General features: G+C 36.7%; 1 protein-coding gene across 1 annotated transcript in view; it reads right to left on the reverse strand.

The window, feature by feature from the left end:
- Window positions 1-21,110, reverse strand: part of LOC149084109 (nose resistant to fluoxetine protein 6-like) — a 38,735-nt gene extending 17,625 nt beyond the window's left edge. The window contains exons 1-6 of the mRNA XM_089234458.1: window positions 20,442-21,110; window positions 8,436-8,680; window positions 6,535-6,649; window positions 6,331-6,418; window positions 3,787-3,872; window positions 2,319-2,489 (exon numbers count right to left, since the gene is read on the reverse strand). Coding sequence (XP_089090584.1) covers window positions 2,319-2,489; window positions 3,787-3,872; window positions 6,331-6,418; window positions 6,535-6,649; window positions 8,436-8,680; window positions 20,442-20,739 — 1,003 coding nt within the window. The 5' untranslated portion in view covers window positions 20,740-21,110. The remainder of the gene's footprint in view (window positions 1-2,318; window positions 2,490-3,786; window positions 3,873-6,330; window positions 6,419-6,534; window positions 6,650-8,435; window positions 8,681-20,441) is intronic.
- Between the last annotated feature and the right edge of the window lie 892 nt (window positions 21,111-22,002).

Here is a 22,002-nt window from a genome sequence, read left to right on the forward strand (position 1 = left end):
TCGCCCCAGGCTCGATAAGTAAAGAACATTTTCTGATGTTCTTTTGGCTGTGGATTTGAACAACCTTCATAGTGGAAGACGAGCATCTTACCACTGCGCCACTTGGGCGCTGCAACCAGATATTGGTACCTATGAGGACGAAACGTGCTAATGCAAGATTTTTTTTCTGCTAAAAATAGTTAAGACAAAGATGGAACGTATCTCGAATGCAACGGCAAGGTGATCGTTGAAGTGTTTCGCAGTGACCATGATACTGATTAGCGGTTTACTACACGACAGATCAGTTGAGAGCGAAAAACGTATCTTTAAAACAGGAAAACTCGGGAGAGATTTGAGAACATGATTTTTGTTACAAGAAAACTCATTGAATTGCTTACCTGTAATTCTACAGGTAAGCAATGTAATGTGAAATTACTTTTGAGGTCAAACGTGCGTTCGCGAGTCTCAATTCTAAAGCGAGGTCCATCCCAGCAACGCAATTAAAATCACCACTCTGTGCTAGCCACATCTTAAACCAGATGTTGCACTGCGGAGTTTTGCGGGTGTTTACCCCCTCGCTTAAAGTGCGTAGCCAGACTAAGTTGCAACAAATATGAGAATCTACTAAATCAAGAATAGAGAAAAAACAGCTGGGGGATAACCTTCATTCATACGTACAGCTCCTTGAAATATTAGGTCGACTTCCCCCACCATCTTTGAACAAAAGTACTATCGCTATAGCTAATCGCTATTCCGTATCGGAAACTTTTAATCAAACTTATTATGTTATGATTTGAACTATTCAAAATAATTTTTGGTTTCAGATTTTTTCTATTGATTGCAGTACTCTCAATAGTGATTTTGTTCTGAAAACAAAAAATTCAGTGATTTTATGGTGCTTTTGGGGCACTTATTCCGAATGTGATATTGATTTTATCAGAAGTGAAAGTTTAATTTCAATGGCAATACCATAAGCCAGGTGCGTATCTATGGGCAGGGGGTGATCGATGTGATCATACCCCCCCCCCCCACCCAAACCCGATAATTCATGAAATTGCCGACAAACATTAAAAACAAAAAACTTATATGAATGATGATATTGCCTGCGAGCATATAGACCAATATCTCCCAAACGTCTGTACACGGTTTGCCTTGAAACTGTGGTACCCGTGGCTGCAGATAGCTGACGAGACAGGTCGGATGCTGTGCTCCGTCTGCTTCTTTTGGCAGTTACTGCCAAATACCGGTCTTCATTCGGCGTTGTAACTCGGGGGCGACCTGTACTGTAACGTCTACTGACATTTCCATTATCTTGGAATCGTTGCCAAAGCCTAGAGATGACACTTTGGGCAATTACAAGTTCCTCGGATACTTCCATCTGAGTACGCCCACATTCCAGGCGGCCGATAATTAACCGCGTAAAAAAAAGTATCCACATGCGTCCTCTGTGTCATATCGCTTATGGCACTGAGCGCCTTACAGAACTCTTGTGAACAATTTCACTTCTTTGCCACCATTCCTTATATACCCCCCCCTCTTACACTCTCGTCATTGTGACGTACTATCGGCATCATCTGGTGGCTTCCTGAAACTTGCATATCATTCTTGCAGATGTGTGTGATAATTCTACAGGTGAAATTTTTATTTTAGATTTCGATTTCCGTGTGATTCTGAATTATCCTTAATTTATGGACATGAGTGTAGTTTTACACAAGAAATCGCGTGTGTAATTATTGGGCGGTCGATAGTTACCACCCTGTATATTGAAAGCATTTCTTTTCAATAATAATGCAAGTATCCATTTGTCAATTGCGAAATACAATTTCTATCGCAAATTACGAAATAATTTTTCACATTGATTCTCGAGTTATTATTATTATTTTTTTATTCATTCTGAAACTACTTGTTCAGTTAATTCCAAAATTATTTCTTTCATTAATTGTAGAATTAATCGTATTCAGTGTTTTCAAGCATTTTCTAATGTTGGTCGTAGGGCTAGACAACAGCTCCGTGGGCGAAATGTTTCACGTGGACCATCCGTTAAAAACCCCTGAGGTATAGTATAATCCCTGTAGAATTTTATCCCTGAAATATCTCACAATAATTCTAGTCAATCTCTAAGTACCATATCCGAGAAATACATAACTAACTACGTATGTTGTTGGCGATAGTGTCTTGTCGTGTACTGCATATCGTCGTTTTCGTATATGTGGGATATGTTAAATATGCGCAACTTGGAGACCTATGTTCGGAATGGAACCTGTTTGTAAGTTAAATAGTTGCTTTGGCATTCTAAAATGTTATGCGCAATTATTATTGTCAGGTAAGCAAGTACTTACGAAAAATCTGGTAGTTAACGATGAGATAAGTATGTCCGAGCACAATCCAAGTCATGCAAAGGAACCGAATCCCGTTGAGGCAGCTCAGAGTCTCTGATGATGTTTTCGTGTCCGAAAACTTCTTGAAGTTGGATATGAGAGAGAAACACAAGAATATCCTTGCGTATGCATCTGAGGAATACGTAAAAATACCTAATTGTACATTGCGTTATGTATATTGTACATCGAAATTTAGTATATATACAGTCGAATACAGTTTTAACGAATACCGTTGGAGCGAAAATCTCGCTTTAACGAACACTTTTCTAATCCGCCAGATAAGTTTATATAGGAACAGCGGTCCTCAACATTTCTTGACTCGCGGAGCCCTTCTCAGCATATAATTTGTATGGCGGAGCCCTGTTTGACTCTTGGAGCCCTTTTTCGTACACAATTTTTATGGCAGAACCTTGTAGGCCTCTCTTATTTACTTATCTGTCAAATTTACTGATTTATTTTATTTTCTTCGAGTCACCGCGGAGCCCCTGGGAGGTGCACACGAAGCCCTTGGGGCTCCGCGGAGCACCAGTTGAGAACCGCTGCATAGGAACAATGCAAAAACCTGGAATTCCTTTATGACGAAGTGATTTCTTGGAGTTTGTTACAACGGGATTCGACTGTGGGGTCGAGTGGTTATAGTGACGGACTGGTCTGGACGGACTCGCGATGCGAGGATCCGGGTTCGAACTCCACAGTGGTGGTCAGCTGAAGTTGGTTTTCTGTGGTTCCCAACTTCAAGGCGCAAATGCGAGCCGATCTCCCCGTTAAAAAGTCTCGCCACAGAGAGCAACAGTCCTACAGCGATAAATCATTCAATCATAACACTTCACTCATAGTTAGAAAAACTGGTGGCAGATGGCAGCACTACACATAACAAGCATTACAGAGAAACAAAAAAAAAACTTCATGTCAGGTTTCACTACACGTACGCGCACATTCCCGCATGTACCGATTCGTTGGGGGTTCCGCGGGGGGGGGAGGGTGCATGTGTGGTGTAGCAGTAGTAGGTAGGGCCTCCAAAAAATGGCTCGGGGATCCATGATGTTCTTAAGTCAGCCACCCCGTTGGGCAATTTGCCTGTTGTGGCGTTGTATTTGTATATGTGATTAGGCTACATATAGCATAGAACATATTTTATTTATTTATACGAAAAATAAATATATGAAATACTTGGTCTTAGTTAATTACTACAAAATTGCGAATATTATAAAATCGTATGGCATTGTAAGGCAGGGATTACAGTATAAAAGTTTTGTAAATGTTAATTTATAAAACTTGACAAACGCAAAGAATAAGTGTATCGGTCACCTTGAGCGAATGTAACTAAAAGGCTTATTGGCGGAAAAGGCTTTTTGCCAAGTTTTGTAAAAAAATCTTTTATCAAACTTTCATAGTTTAATCCCGGCTTAAGATGAATAACAGGACTCACTGTTGAAACCTTTGTGGAAATAATGTCTGTACAGGTCGATCAATGATCCTATAAGCATTAACAAACCCAAGAAACTGTATATCGTTCTGAAAAAAACAACAAAAAACAAAATGTGAAAATTCGAAAAAATATATACATTTAACAAAAAAAAAAGGTGAAATATCAATATCATAACGTATTTCCAAGCTGTGTTCCCGTTTACTTAGTTTGTTATGTTAAATTGTCGCAGTTTGTTGATCGTTTACTATACGGGCCGCGCGTAGCATCTCTCTATAGTGTAGTCACACCAGTGCCCACTCTTGAAGAGGACCATTCGTTGTAACACACACAGACGCAAAAAAAAAAAAAATCAATTAGTGTATTTTTTTTTAGTAACGCATCACGATGGCTGCATTTAAACTATGAAAATGTTTATGGAAATTATGAATTATACAAGAAATTCTACAGGAAAACAGGGTGATCCAAAAATCCTGACCTGTTCTGAGAAAATAATAATAATAAAATAAAGCTGTAAAGACAGACACAAACGGCTTAAAAGACTTGGTTTCAGAGAGTGGATTTTTTAACATTAAATTCAACTTTTATACATGTACACCTTTAGCAACTGGGGGAGGGGGTTTCAACCCTATATAGCATTTCTTCCCATGTTCTTTGTAACATTCATGGAAGTAAGAAAAAAAAACAAGTAAACTTTCAAACCTTCTCTGTGGAGCGTTCGAAGCCGTTTGTTTTTCATCTCCCAACGTTTTTTTTAAAATATATATATATATTTTAAAACAGGTCCAGCTTTTTGAACCGCCCAGAATTTAATACAATCACAGAAGTTGTGGAAGAGAAAAACCACCACAAATTATTCAATTAAAAAGATTCGTGTCAACACGCAGCACCGCAGGAATAAAATCAAGAAATTATTTTAGGAAGAAAAATTTCTTTACTTCCAGTCATTTTATTTCAATTCTTTGTAATACCCATGTTACAAATAACATGACAAGAAATTATATACGGTGGCTTCGCGTCACTAAAAGTGTGCGCATGTAGAAAACTTGTATTTAGTAAGAAAACAAACTTTCAAATCTTCTCTTCTAAATTGTTTGAGCCGTTTCCCTCTATCTTTAATAGCCCTTTTTTTAATACATTTATTCATTTATATTTTTTTAAAAGAGGTCAGGACCCCTGGAACAACCTGTACATTTGTTCCTCGAAGAGGTCCCCCCACGATAATTTATGCACAAGACCCCGCGTCGGATAGCAGCGGCTCAGTGATTTGCTCATCCTGTAATCTATCTCTATAATCATTGACTGTGGAAATCTATTTCCAATATAAAAAAAATGCTTTTTCTTATTCCTTTTATTGCTAATTATCTCGCTATGTGGGTGTGAAAATGAGAATTACAGTTCATTCATAGTTCAGTTCTCATAGAGCGACCTAGAGAGCAATGGACCAAGTCGATGAATGACAAAAAGTGTCTTAGAGAGTGTGTGAGCGTAGGAGTTGCGAAAAGAGTGACAGAAGAATGTTTGATCACATGGAAGTGACTTGACAAGAGTGCATTGAGAGTGTTTAAGCATAGGCGTGACCCACAGAGTGAGCTAGAAAGCCAAGGACCAGGTCAGTGAGCAGGCAAATGAGTAATCTACAGAGGTTTATGTCCAAAATAGTGTGTAAGCATGTGAGTGTGCAAGAGAGTGACTTAGAGTGCGTGGGATCAGGTCAGTGAGTGATCGTAAAAGTGACCTAGAGCGAGCATGTGAATGACTGAAACAGCGTGTAAGCATGTGAATGACTGAAACAGCGCGTAAGCATGTGAATGACTGAAACAGCGTGTAAGCATGGGAATGACTGAAACAGCGTGTAAGCATGTGAATGACTGAAACAGCGTGTAAGCATGTGAATGACCGAAACCTAGAGAGCAAACACCTAGGTCATTGAGCAACCAAAATGGCCAGAGTTCAATGGACGAAGTCAGTGAATCTCCAAAAGTGTGACCTAGCTAGAGAGTGTGTGCTCATGGAAGTGACAAAAACCGTGGCGCTGAGAGTGTTTAAACATAGGAATGACATAGTAAGGGAGGAGACAAGCCAAAAGGTTGACGAAGAAAATGTGCAAGCATATGAGTGACGAAAAGTGGGACAAAAGCCAGGTTTTCCTAGAACTACGGTTTCTGCGCTATGTGCAGCGTGAAGGAGGGGGGGGGGGATTGGCGAACAATCTGAAATTCAGGTTGCTTGACCAATCAGCGTTTTCACGCTGCGCCTAGGAAAATCCGGCTTTAGAGACACATGCGCGTTTACAGTAGTAACAGTGAGTGGGGACTGAGCAGGTTGCAGCCTAGGTTGGTAAATTTGAGGAAAGATTGATCAGGAAAATTAGGATAGGAGAAGAGCGGCAAAATTTGTGTAGCCCACAGGCGGAAAAATCATAAATGCGCCTCTGAGGAATCACAGCAGAGCCCAGTGCAGTAAGAAATATTCGGGATGGTCACTTCGGTTGAAGTGCAGACACCAGAAGAAACCCAAAATTTTATATTCATCTATTTTACTTACATCACAGAAATAATGGACGGCGTGAACTCTTTCTCTTGCTCTAATTCGCATCTGTAGACACTCGCATTCAGGGAAAAGTAATCTCCGACTGTAAAAGAACCAAAGAAAGAGAGATTTATAATAACGATTTATTTACCATGAAATTAATTTATTATTAGTAGCAAAAATAAATTGATTTTTATGGATTTTCAATGCTGAACTCACTGATATTAGCCAACTGCTGGACGTCCTCGTTCGAGCATCCCGAAGGAACGCATACTCCAAGTCGTATAGATATAAAATAGAAGAAATGAGCGAATCTAGCGGCTTCACTAATTGCCTATAAATTATGTAGTTAAGTGACAGAGTGTGAAAATATGCTCTATCACATTGCGAAATATGCAAAAATACAAAAATATGCAAACACAGAAATCCGAGCCCTAATAATAATGAACTGAAATTTCAATATGAAATATTTTTCAGACTTTCATGTTCAGTGAAAGAGGCAATTAAAAAAAATTGAGGGTATATGCTACGGTAAACGTGAATAAATCGGAATTGGTTATTATACATAATAGCCGGTTATCATGCATACTTAATACCGTCTTAGCAAAGTTTGATAAATTTATCATTATCATCAGAGATTAGGCGTAATACCCAAGTGTCCGGTAAATTATCACTTTTACCGGCGTGTATGCATAATAACCACAACCGTCGCTTGTAAATTTGTTTTCACACACACACACACACACACACACACACACACACAACTGAAAACATTTCCACTTTTATACAAAAATTGCCACGTTTTTAAGACAATTAAATAATTTATTTGTCTTAAAACCGTGGCAATTTTTGTATAAATTAAAACCAGGCAAAGTTACTCATTTTTTGTGATAATTTCCACTTTTACCTGTGATTACGCACAACAACCAAGTATCGTTGGTTATTTTTGATAAATACTTGAAATTCACTGTCTTTTTCTGTGATTATGCATAATACTCTAGTGTGATTGGTGAATTTTATACATATGAAAAAAAAAATTAAAATGAGTCTGGTACAGTGTTTCCCAAAGTGAACACTATCGCTCCCTGAGGGCGATGGAATAAATGGTCCAGGGAGCTGTAGGAGATTTGGGTTTGACATAGGAGTCTATGTGTTGGCTCTCTTGAGGTGAAGGGCGATGAGAAGAAAACATTTATTAAGAAGGGGGGGGGGGGTGATGAAACAAAAAAAATTGAGAAACTATGGTCTAGTATGAGTGATGAATATAGTCGGAGCCCGATATAATGATAAGAAATTTTACGACCGTACCCCGATATAATAATACGATATGTATATGAAATATCATATGTAGTATAACTTATCATGTTTATCAACGAACGCATAAAAACAATGCGGCGCTTTGTTATTATGCATAATCACGCGGTAAAAAAGTGATAAACTTTTTATACTTATTAAATTCACCAACCACGCTTGGGTACTTTGCATAATCACCGATAAAAGTGATAAATTCAGAGAAATCTCTACCGAATTTACTAAAAACTTGGTAAGCATGCATAATAACCGGTTATATTATGTACAATAACCGCATTTATAACATTTGCCTTTAGTGTTTGGCGGAGTCTTACTGAAATGAACGGGGGGGGGGGGGAGTTGAATAAAACCGTAAATTTTCATAAATTCTGCAATTAATTATTTTCATAAATTTCAGAATATATTTTTTCAGAAATTCTGGAATATATTCTTTTATAAAAATAAATTCTGGAATATATTCTTTTATAAAAATAAATTCTGGAATATATTCTTTTATAAAAATAAATTCTGGAATATATTCTTTTATAAAAATAAATTCTGGAATATATTCTTTTATAAAAATAAATTCTGGAATATATTCTTTTATAAAAATAAATTCTGGAATATATTCTTTTATAAAAATAAATTCAGGAGAATACATTATTTTATGCAAATCCTATGCCAGATTCAGAATCAACTACCTCAATATACCTAAAGCCATTAAAATTTCCTTAAGAGCATGCATTTTTTTAAGCAGCGTTATTATATTCTTCCTATTAGACATTCCGTATGTGCATTTGATAGAAAACGTTTTGCAATATAGTGCTTACCGTTCCTTTTTGGGAGAAGTTTTTCAATGCAGGCAATACCTCGTCGAGCTTGTAGAAGGGTGGTTTCCTTGGAAGAGGAGGTTTAACATTCATGGCGCAGTATTTGCCTTGGAACAGAACCTTGCCTTTGTTCTGACGCGATTTCTCGTCTTTGACGTACGTCGTTACGCACTGGTCGTAAGCACCGAATGATGACATCGTACCTGTCAGAAGTCCGTCGACCATCTTCGCACTTGCGTCGAATACTGTTGGGAGAAATAAAGAGTGAAGATTCTACATATATGGAAAAAAAAAGAATATTATGGTCATTATATAAGAAACGCGGTTGAAAATGCTACATATCCCGGGAGAATAACCTAACCAATGGATAAGCAATAACCAGATGAAATGGCAAAATAAGTAATATACTCTATTATTTCAATGAAGCTATATAATATAGCAGCGAAAACTAATGTGAGTGTAAAGCAATTCGACCAAAAACCGGACATCAAGGCAATTCTCGACAAATATCACCAATATTTTGTCAGCACTGTCGATTAATTTTAACTAATAACGTCAATTTTTTTATAACGTCGTTCAAGTTTTGTCTATTTTTCTCAAATGTTGCCAGTTTTTTTTGTCTATTTCTCTCAAATATTGCCAATTTTTGTAAATTTCTCTCAAATATCGGAAATTTTTATCAAATGTCGCCAATTTCGTTTTGATTTTATGTAAAATATCGCCAATATTTGTCAAATATTACCGATTTTGCTTTGATTTATGTCAAATGCCGCTCCTTTTTTGTCTATTTTGGCACACTATCGCCAATTTCTTGTCGATTTTGTTAAATATTGTGTATTTAAGACCATTAGTGCGATGCAAGTTCCGCACACTTTTTACAAGTTGTTTTTCCAGGACCGCTCAAAAATTGAGTGTACTTCTTCGTTATAACGATTCCACTTGATGCCTTTCTTTTTGACTAATATTCTTCGTATTCATGCCGCCTGATGAGGGGAACTGAAGATCTTTTTATATTACACCATGTAACCCATCAGATGACCAGATCCACCACACATCGCATCTTTTACAAGATATCGAAGGTTTTTCCCCCCTAAGATTGGGACACCATTTGATCCCTAAGGAGGATGCCAAGCAAGCCAAAATGATAGGAGTGCAATTCCCTTATAATGAAAGAATACCCCTTATGGTATGGTGGACACCTACGAACTCGAATGTGTCGACACCAGACATAGTACATCACAGCTAGTGTTGGTTACATACATAACGCTACATCCTTCGATGTAGGAAAAGCTTCGATTTCTTGCGAAAGATGTGAGGCGAGGTGTCAATATTTCATCAGGCGGCATGTCTTGGCCAAAACAAAAAAGAAGCCAAGGGTTATAAGCGAAGACTATCAAAAATTGTAGTACAACGCATAGGGGGGCCCGTGCCATCTTCCCCCACAAGACAATCGAAAATTGAAAATATTAGCGAATGTTTTCATAGAAACGTTGAGCGGTTGAAATTCACAATACCGTTTTTGCTATTTTAATACTTTTCTATTCATTTAAAATTGTTTCTGGATTTTTGTAACGCGAAAGTTGTCTGGAGGAGATTCTTTGTGCTCCTTCCCATACCAAGAAGCGAATTTATGGTCTTGAGGTTTGTGGGCTACACGAATTTCTCCGCCCTTCTCACGTTCTAGTCCAATTGTCTTGACTGCTCTTCATTCGAATTCGTCCCCTGTGCGATAACACCGCTAGGCAAGTGCTCCCTCCATTCCTGCAAGTGCACTTTTGTCTCTAATGTACTGTTTTGGTCATTCGCAAGCTTGCACACTCTCAAGATCATTCCTTTGGTTATTCATGTGCTTTCACACTCTATAGATCACTCTTTTGGTCACTCACAAGTTTGCACGCGCTCTAGGTCTCGCTTTTTGTCATTCACATGCTTGCACACGGTCTAGGTCACTCACTAACCTGGTCCCTCGATGTGTAGATTCTGGTAATTCAATCACATGCTTGCTCACGCTCCAAGTCCCTCTTTTGATTGCTCACTGACATGATTCTTTGCCGGGTCACTCTTTTGATCATTTACATGTTTATACATTCTCTAAGTCATTCTTATGGTCATTGACAAACTTGCACAAACGCTCTAGATCACTCTTTTAGTCATTCACATGCTTGCACAAACTCTAGTCCACTATTTTGGTCAATCACATGCTTGCAAAAACTCTAGTCCACTATTTTGGTCATTCACAAGTTTGCAAACTATATAGATCACTCTTTTCGGCATTCACATGCTTGCACTCTAAGATAAATCTTTTACTCAATCACGTGCTTGCAAAGTCTCTAGGGGACTTTTTTGGTCACTCACTGAACTAGCCTCCCTCTAGCTGTCTACGCAGACGCGTATTTATTGAGGATCAACAAATTTTCTACCCCTCTCCCATTCTACTAATTTTCTTGGCCACTCATTCCTCAAATTTGCCACCCCCCTCTTAACCTGCCACCCTGGGCTATAGCTAGCTAAGCCATCCTGTAAATACGCCACACTGCTCAAACCTGGTGTGCCCCTTAAAAGAAGGATCGCTCACGTAATACACATATAAAGAGATAGCGCTATTGCATCAAGTCGAAATCTGAATTTTTTTTCTTTAAATTTTTTTCTGGTATTGCCAGATATTAGTATAAACATACACGACCACTTCTAACCAAGTTACTCGTAAGGGGTCATTCTAAGTATTACGTCAGCATCGAGGAGGGGGGGGGGGAATGGTTTCGGATTTGCTGACTTTTGATCACAAGGGGGGAGGGAGGGTTTGAAGGTTGCTTACGTCATCAACCACCCCTTTTTGAATATATGAAATATTCTAAGCTGCTGACGAAATTTCGCTGGGGGGGGGGGAGGTCAGTGTTTTGCTGACTTTTGCTGACAAGAAAGGGGGGGGAAGGGGTCAAAAATGGCTGAAAATCTGCTTACGCAATACTTAAATGGCCCCTAATCCAAAGTTGCACTTTTGTGGGGAAGGGACATTTCTGCAACTACGTGATCGCCCCTTGAATGCAAAAATTTTAATGCAACAGATTTTTATACTCTTTTTTTTTTATCCTACTTTGACATACAGTAGTGCTCAAAAGTGTTTTGAGAACAATCAACTTTTTTGTCAGAAGACTTTTGAGCAATACTTTACATCCATATATAGCGTGTGCATCCATATATCAACAAAAATGTTCGTTAGACAAACCCATATTCGTCAATCAAGATATCATTGTGGAGAAATTTTTGCTCAAAAAACATGGTGTTAATCCAGTGCCGTCTTAACGCATTGGCCCACCCGGGCACGGCTCAGTAGCCTCAAGAAAAGACGGGTTGGGGTCTCAAAAAATGAGAACAGGTTCAAATTTTCGAGAATTCGACAGATAGGACCTCGGAAAAATCACTTGGCCGGGGTGGGGGGGGGTGCCATGATGCCTTTAAGACGGTACTGCCGGGCCGTCTTAATGCATGGGCCCATGCGTTAAGACATGCCCGGGTGTGCGCATCCGGGCACGTCCCGGTGGCCTGGAATGCAGAGGGGAAGGGCTCGGGATAATCGGATATGGTTGAGATTAAGTATGCAAATTGTGGTAAGCAGGCATTTCTATTCTGATAGAGGGCCTCAGAAAAATAATTTGCCCGGCCCCCCCCCCCCCATGATGCTCTTAAAACGGGCCTGCGTTAATCTGCAATCTATACGTTCTAATTGTAAATAATGATTCAGTTTTTTTGAGTGTATGAATTTTTTTTTTTTGCGTGCCCTTTTATTTTGCGAGAATTTTCATACATTTGATACGATTGAATATATTTGATGTAATGACTATAATTTTATACTTGAATGACAATTAACGATGAACCAATGTTCTGTACAATTGTTGTTTTGTAGTTAGAATAATTATAAATATAAATTTTCTGTGTCTAATATTGTTTGTTAATCTGTTAGAAGACGGGTATGAAATTTATCCAATACTCTCCTTTAGGTGCAATGGAGATCTAATCATTGGTTCCTGACTGGTTTTGCGCACGTTTGTCGTGTTATGTCTTTTACAGCATCTCAGCCCCCCCCCCCCCCCACTGAAACAACTGAGATCGCAATACATTAGGCCCTTGTTATAATGCCGCGATCACTTTGATTACGTCGCTACTCCCATAAGTTTTCAAAGGCCAGCATAATTCTAGAAGCGGGCTGAATTATTAAAAAGTCAACTCATTTAAGGTATCTTCACACACATCACAGTGCAGTCGACGCACCGTTTTAGTCCAGGTGCCGATGCATCCGACCCGTTGCGGTGCGGGCTATTCGCACATATCAGTTCAGCGTCGGTCAGGTAAATACGGTCCAGTCGGCGCCACGCAATTTACCAACAAGCAATTCAACGACTATACCTAGTGAGTGATGGAAGAAGTGAAGATCATGAGCAGGTCAGTGAGCACTAATTTGATAACTGGTTTGCTCAATCGCTCACACACGTGTTCCTTTGCTCACTGATTTGTCATGCACTCATTCATATGCTCACTAACTTGAACATTCACCACTTATGTGCGCAATCACTACTTTTGTGCTCATTTATTTGTTCAATCACTACTTTTGTGCTCATTTATTTGCTCAATCACCACTTTGGTGATCACTTGCTAACTTATTTTCTCAATTGGCACTCCTATGCTCACTACCTGACTGATTTGCTCATTCAATCATTACTATGTTCACTTGCTCATTCACTAATTCTGTGCTCACTTGCTCATTCACCAATTCTGTGCTCACTTGCTCATTCAATTATTACTATGTTCACTTGCTTACTAACTTGCTGATTCATTAATTCTGTGCTCACTTGCTCATTCAATACTTTGCCCTCACTTGTTCACTTATTCGTTCAATCACAACTCTTATGTTCACTTGCTCACTAATTTTCTCAATCACAACTGTGATGTTCCCTTACTCACTGATTTGTTCACTCGCTCATTCCTATGCTCACTTCCTCACTAACTTGATCATTCACTACTTCTGTGCTTACTTGCTCTTCGCTCGCTTTCATGCTCAATTGATCTTTCTTATGGCCGATTTCTCATTGATTTGCTCATATGCTCACTCTCACGCTCAGTTTATCTTGCCTTTTGTCGCTTCGTTACTAATTTGTTCCTTCACTCATACTCATTCGCTCATTATTTTTCTCAATTACTCACTCCTGTGCTTACCTGTTCTCTGATTTGGCCACTTAGTGACTCACTTGAATGAGCAAAATAGTGAGCAAGTAAACACAGATGTAGTAAATGAGCAATTTGGTTAGCAAGTAAGCAATGAAGCAGTAAATCAGCAAGTTAGTGAGCAAGTGAACATAGGAGTGAGGTATAATCAAGAAAATAAATTTAAATTAGGAAAATGGTGCCTCAGGCTGTCGTCCGATTTGTTAAAGTTTTCCTCGCAAATTAACCGAAACACGACAGTAATCAGGGTTTGTGTGAGCGGTTCTATCTCTCCATCCATCTATGTACTTTCTCTTTCTTTCTTTCAAACCGAGCACAACTCTGCTCTATAGCCATGGGCAATTTACTAGCGATTGAGTTGCGCCGGAAGTGTGAGTGCGTGTACCTAACAGTCTGAGTGCGCACATGGTGTTGTGCGTGAATTAGTGCCGCAATCTATATTTAAAATTGAGAGTGATTGGACATCTGTAGCGTTGTAGGACTGTTGCTCTCTGTGGCGAGACTTTTTAACGGGGAGATCGGATTGCATTGACGATGCACTTCCTCTGAGGATTGCTGTAAGTCAGCAGTATATTACAACTGTTTCTACAAGATATACTGAAAACTGGATGTTGTGAAGATATTTATTATTTGAGATGTTAATTTTTTTAAGGAATTAAAAACTCATCTCTACGGGGAGTCGAACCCGGGTCCCTCGATTGCCGGACGAGTGCTCTGACCACTAAGCTACAGAGGAGATAGGGATTTTCCTTCGCTCAGCGAATCTTATATTAACAAGTGGAGATCGACATTCATGTCATAACTGTTTTTGTTTGACATGTCAGTTTCTCATACGAATTTTTTTATTAAATACCAGCAATGGATGCCGTACTAATCGAAAATAATTATTTGATTTTTTTTTTTTCATCGAAAACTGTGTACCGGTTTGCATTGGTCCGCAGGTATAAAAAGGTTGAAGAAAACCGAGGACACATTCGCGTCCAGCTTGACCGAAGTTGGTCATGGGTGAGTATTGTGGCCTATCCACCATTCGCAATGATCATCAAATGTTGGAAAGTATCGGAAGCATGCCCCCTCCCCAGTCCTGGGGCCCGGGACAACTGCCATCATTTTCTGTTTTTTTTACGCGCTATAAATTTACTATGGCAGGGCCCTTAAAAAGCCTGGCCCGCAGACCCACCGAAGATCCCAGCGTAGGGGCCCTTCCTTTAGAGTGTGGAGGACATGATTGGAAAGCCGGTAGAAGAGAACGAATCAGGACCTTCTACCTCCCACCCGAAGTCAAAAGAGCCACCTTCCAGCGCTACTTTAACATGCAAGTACAACCAAATGGTTTATCTCAGGTTGCTGAAATTTCAAGACCTTTTTCATCTTCTTGAGGTGCTTAAAATCCTAAAGTATCAATATTTCAAGTTTCTCAGTTTAGTAATAAAATGAAGTTCTACTTAGAACGACGTTAGTGGTCATTTTAGGCACTATATAGATATTTAACTAAAAGGATGCAAATAAACCTCTAAACGGCTCCAATTGGATCGTGAAGACCAACCAACTTTCCTGTCGAGATTTGAGGGTGATTTCGACCTGCAAGACGGTATGCGTTGTCTTCTCAAGATAGAATACGAATCACGATCATCCATAGTTTGGACAAGGATCTTTATATAAATAAATATATTATCTTATATGAATCTCCCATTGTGTGAACAAGGATCTTCCATATTCCGTTTTACTTAAGGAATATGAACGATAGTTTAGTTTTTATTTGATAGATGGCAGCAGATGTCCATATATTTGTGATGGATATTTTTTGTGTAGAAGAGAAATGAGGCATAAATATTTTCTACTATTTTAGAATGAATCGCAGAATTTTTATCCCTTTCGGACACTTTATATGTTGTACAATTTTACCGCACACATACTCCGGTCATATATATCGCCATACAATACAACAATTTCCAACCAGTGGAGTTGGGTGGGAAATGTAGGCGCCATCGGTACGTTAAGCACGTTTTTCTGATGGTTACCTTGACGGTAACCTTCATTGTGGAAGACGAAAATCTTACCACGGCGCCACTCGGGCGCATATTATGTAATTGGTCCATATGAAACTTACGTTTTTCTCGGAAATTTTTGCTTTTATGCAAACTGTCTTTTCAATTTTTCCGTGAATACCATTTGTATATTCTATTTCGCTTGAGGTAAGGTATATAAAGCAAAATTAAATATACATGCTGTATATGCTCGTAGACAACTATTAATTTCGATTTGAAGTCTCCACATAACTATTTAAGACACTTAGGCCTTGAAAGGTTGAGAAATGCTGCTCTCCAGTGTTGCCGCTTCTTTTACTGTAAATGGAGGCAGTTCAAACATCAACAGAAACAGCTACTATACGTGTAAGAGATAGTTTTTTTAATTATTTTACATAAAGACTATTATTAATTTCTACTACTCTACGCTCTAAGCGCAAAAAAAAGGAAAATTATATTTATTGGTCTTAATGTGCCGAGACTTGCGATCGTTGCAAATGATAAGAATGTTTCACGTCTTCCATGTTATTCCGTTTCCGTCTGCATTATTATTATTAGGTGCGTTTTTTTTCTAAAGAGCATCTTTCTATAAAGAAGAAGAATAAAACAAACTAGTTTCCGCTCATTTTTCTTCGAATGTTCTTTTCTGTAACATGTGACTGTTTACAAATGACTCTGATATTAACATTCAACGGGTTCCCTCAGTTTCACGGCCAGTTGTACGAAAATATTTGCCTCTGATGCATGGGAAAATCATGTTATATAATTTATACGCATCGAAATAACTATCGATATTGCCGGTATTGTATTTTATAGTATATAAATTGGTATATATTTCCGGCGTATAAATTGCACCATAAACTTCACTATAAATTGTTCAGTAATTATTCACAATAACTTCCAATGCCATCTGTTTTAATCCCTAGGCTGCGGGAATAGTCGGAGAAAACTTGCTCTCTCAAAATGACTGCGTAAAGAAAAGTTTTCTCTCTTTTTTTTCATGTGTGTTTTGTGGAAGGTAGATGACACTCGAACTCACACACGTTGCAAATACAGTGAAACGTCGACTAACGAAGATAATTCGTTCCGGAATCACAATCGTTAGAAGAGAACTTCGTAAGTCGAGGTGTCGCTGTGCAGTGTAACCTATCTAGGAGAGACACACTTTACGAGATGGAAACATGTCTTCCACGGAATCAAAAAATAGTTCCTTGATTGATTAATGCTTTTATGTGTGTGTGTGCAACCTTCATGGGAAATGGAATATTTATTTCCTTGTCTTGACGTTTCGTTTCGTCCAGGTTTCATTGTATAAAGAAAAGTGCGATACAAAGAATCTGGATTCGAACCCACAATCACCAACAAAATAGTAATTGTGGGCAGTTTGGCACTTTACGGCTGCTCAACAATGTACAGTCACCTCACACAGTACAAGCAGACCTGTCGGAAAATAGAGAACTTATAATAAAAAACCCACTATGATAATATGCGTACACCATCTATACACCATTTTAAGAACTTCATTTTAAAATATTTCTTAGAAAAAAAATCCAGATCATCTCAGAATAATGGAGCACGCTGCTGATCTCATCATCCCTGGATTATGGTGATCACTTCACCTTGACATTTTTGTTACTCGTCAAGGTGAAAAAACTAATGAGGCATTTATTTTAAAATATTTGATGATCACAAATGTATGATATAGCACATAATTTGATTATTGGCGCTTCAAGCGTTTCGACTATTTGACTGTTTTGTAGTCAATTACGAATGATTAAAGCATGAGCGGGCACTCTATCAGTTGAAACTACAAACAACGGAAATGTTGCTAAAATATTTTGATTACTAGATCCTATGTTGGGGGATCAAAGAAATTATTAAATTAAAAATGTTGCCGTATGCATGATTTTATGTGAATTATATATTTTTTTCTGAATTAATCAATTACAATTCGAAGTTAACCAGTACGTGTAGTCTGGAACTGTCACTGTCGACTAATAATTTTTGTTAATTCGAACATTATTTGAAATGTAATTTGACCTTTAAATATATCAATATTCAAGGATAAGTAAAAATAATTCTAGTCGGTAAAAAAATGCCAAAATAAAAAATAAATTTCTCTAGGAGCAACGTTTCTCTCATAACGAAATTTATCTATATTTTCGTATTTCAATAATACCGTTTCTAGCAGTATTTTCTATAAAATAAAATTTACTCTGTAAATAGAGTTAATCTGTTTTTTTTTAATGTCAATAACTGAAATGAATTTTATTTTTCGAATGAGGTTAAAAGTAAAACTTAGTCAACAAAAAATATTAATATGACAATAGAAATTTCAAACAACGTTACAAGTCAAATACATGTTACGGTCTGTGAAGAACTGGCATCATTCTGATGCCAGTGCTTCACAGACCGCTAAAAACGTAAAATTAAGTCATCAAATGTTGGGCAAAATGTAGACTGCGAAAAAGTGTCAGAAATATAGAATTTCTAGTCTTGAGACCGTGTTAGAAGCAAAACCCAACCTGCAAACGCTTTTAATAAAGTAACTTGAGCCTTCAAATAGTAACATAAAAATTATTCTACAAACTGTGACACAAGTTTGAAGTCTAAACTCATTATTATTAGTTTCATTTTGTTATTATTATTATTTTATTACATTTTATTCATTCATCTTATTTTCTATCCTATTTCATTCTTTTTGTTTTAGATATATTATTTTTCATGATAATTTCATTCTTGTTGTGTTGGATATATAATTTTTCATGGTAATTTTATTATTTTTCATTTTAAATCATTTTACAAAAGATTTTGTTTTGACGTAATAATGCGTTCAAACTTTGTAAAGAACGGAATTTAGTCTGCAAAAAAAAAAAACATTACAAACATATATTAGTCTTTAGACCATATTAGATAAAAAAAATAAATATGTAAATACTTTCAAAAACGTAATTCAGTCTTCAAATAATGATATAAAATACTTTTCGAACCATTGCACTAGTTTGAAGTTTTTGCTCTTTTTTAAAAATTACATTATTTTACTTTTATTTATTTCGGTTTTTTTTATTTATTTACTGTATGTTTGTTATTTTATTTTATTTCTTTTAAATTTATTTCATTCTTTTTCATTTTATTATTTTTTATTTTATCATTTTTTATTTTATCATTTTTTTATTTTATTTACATTTCATTTATTTTTTGTTCAAATTCATGTTACAAATGATATTTTCTTCGAATGATGTTAAAAGCATAGATAATCGAGTCTCAAAATCACACAAAGAACAAAATTTATTCCCCGAAAAAGTGTCAGAAATCAAATTTTGTCTTCAATGTGTGTTACGCAAAAATAAATCTGCAAATACATTTAAAAGCGTAACTTATATAGTCTTCAAATGGTAGGAGAACAGTATTCAAGCTATTGCCACAAGTTTGAAAGTTATTTTTATTACTTTTTTATTAAATTCTTTTTTCTTTACTTGCATATTATTTTATTTTATTATTATTTTATTTTATCAATTCTCATTTTAAATTATGTAACCAATGGTATTGTTTTCAAGCAATTTTGAAAACGTAGCAGTCTTCAAATAGTGATAAATAAATCTGTGAACAGTATTGCACTAGTTTGAAGTTTCACCTTATTTATTTAAATTCTATATGTAAATATATATATATATATATACTATATTTATTCTTATTTCCTTTAATTATTTTTTAATCCTATTTTATGATATATTTTATTTTGAATATTGATAGTTCAAGACTGACTCCTATAACTCTTTCTTTAGAAAGCAAAATACACTATAATGTAGCTCTCATTACGATACTTCTGTTAAGAGGTGTCATACCTTTTAACATGGTGACAAACTATGCTCTAATAGAGAAATATCGTTAAAAATACTATTTAACCATCGATTTATAAAATTTTTTACACATGTTCTTGATTGTATGTGCTGGTATAAAGTTTTACACATCTTATGTACTTAATGTTTTGTAAATTTTTAAAAAAATGCATTAAAAACAGTTTACGTGGATGATTAAATACCATGACATCAGTGTAATTGACTAAAAATTGATTAAAAATAAAGGAAACTGTTCAATTCATGAAATGAAGCAAAATGTTGAGATTCCATTAAGTCAATCTTATTTAAAATTAAATTTAAATTTGAAAATTTTTTGGAATTTAAATTTGAAAATTTAATTTAAAATAAGATAGAGTCAATGAAATCTCAACCTTTTGTTTCATTTCATGAATTGAACAGTTTCCTTTATTTTTAATCAATTTTTAGTCAATTATATTGATGCCATGGTATTTAATCATCCACGCAAACTGTTTTTAATGCACTTTTTTTGGAAATTTCCAAAACATTAAGTATCAAAGATATGTAAACTTTATACCAGCATAGGATAGCACATACAATCGAGAACATGTGTAAAAGAATTGGAATAAATCGATGGTTAAATAGTACTTTTAATGATTTTCTATTAGAGCATAGTTTTCACCGTGTTAAAAGGTATGAGACCACTAAACATTGTTTTATTTGCATACAGACATTTTGGAGTATTCATTTACTAGTTAATAGTGTTAATATGATTATCACTAACACTGAATTACATATAATGGCAGGGTTATTATCTGCTAATATAGTTGTCCTTCCTTGAAATACTTGTGAGCCTCAAGCAATGTAAAAAAGTTGTACTCATTTCTACCTTGTTGGTATCGAGGTATGATATTGGAGTGTAATGAAAGATTTTTACTTACGTCTTACAGCCCAAGGTTTGATCTTCTTCAATCCACCGACGAGCATCATGACCTCTCTCGTGCACTGCCCGGATATATTCATATTATTCTGAGCTTCCATCAATTTCGGCAGCAATAGCTTGACGGCATAATTCGATATTTCTTTGATGCGTGATTCGAATCTCTCCCATTGTCTCAAGACCTCTTCGTCGTCTTCTGCCGATTGCAGAGATTTGTTCGAATGGTCATGAATTTGGGCGAAAGTCTGATGGACAATCAGGAGACATACGACGAATACTGAAGTCACGAAGTTCATCATGAAAGTTATAGATTAATTAATCTCGGATATTAAATGTTATGACTAGAGGTTTTTGTGATTGAAATACATAGAGTCTTCAATGATTTCAATCACTTCAGGACTCTCGATGTAAAGTTATTCTATTTTCGAATAAATTTCGTACGATTATTATCATTTCTTTCATAGAGTTAAAATATTTGATGTGCCCGTCACGGAAGAGATCTACTTATTATCTTTAGCCCACAAAACTACGGACTACTTTTCTGGTGATGTTGACTACCTGTCGAGTCGGTATCTTTCTACCAATGATGCTTTTTTCAACTTTCACAAGCAAAATTTTCGTGTGGATCGTGATCCGCAAGTCTGACGAGAGAGAGGAACCACCTCTTTTTCACATTTCTTTCTTCATTTTCTTTTCTTACGTAGTGAAAGTCTGAACGTTCGAAGGGGTGTGTGTGTGTTCGAGTTTTCGACGTCACTGGTACGTAACAGGTAATTTTTTGGTGTCATCAATCTCTGATAAAAACGGGAGAAAGAGCTGCTGTTTTCTTTTTCAGCAAGGTCAATAGCTAAATGAAAAATTCTTAGGTCATCTCGTAAGTTTGGAAAAAAAACCCCAAGGGAAGGGAGTCATAACGAGGGAGAAATGGGGGATTTTTCCAATCACAAGGGCATCGAGTTCTTTCTGGAAAATGAAAGTCATTTCAGTTCGTCGGGACTCGCGTGCGGGAAATTAAGCTCAACAACCTGCTCGAATTAGCATTTACGCTAATTAGGAACATCTTTGAGTATATTCTGTTTCTCGTTAAAATAAATCATTCTTCTTGCAATGGTACAGGTAATTAGAAAAAAAAAACCACATCGCAATACGAATGTTATTGAAGGTCAGTATACCAGTGAATAAGGAAATATTTTATTTACAGTTCGAAAAATTCTGGACAAATGTGTCCGTAAAGAATTTACCACCGAAAAATTTAACGAAAATAGTTCGCACAAATGAGTGAGCAATCGAGTGATTTAGCAAATAAGTGAGTGAGGGAGTAACATTTGAGCAAATGAATTAGTGAATGAGCAAGAAAGCAAATGAGTGAGTGAGGGAGTGAGCAATTGAGCAAATCAATCAGTGAATGAGCAATTGAGCAAATCAATCAGTGAATGAGCAATTGAGCAAATCAATCAGTGAATGAGCAATTGAGCAAATCAATCAGTGAATGAGCAATTGAGTAAATCAATCAGTGAATGAGCAATTGAGCAAATCAATCAGTGAATGAGCAAGTAAGCAAA

The sequence above is a fragment of the Pholcus phalangioides genome, unplaced genomic scaffold (assembly GCF_987345545.1).
Source record: "Pholcus phalangioides strain wild (caught in Gottingen) unplaced genomic scaffold, Ppha-v1.0 ptg000008l_1, whole genome shotgun sequence".
Classification (NCBI taxonomy): Eukaryota; Metazoa; Arthropoda; class Arachnida; order Araneae; family Pholcidae; genus Pholcus; species Pholcus phalangioides.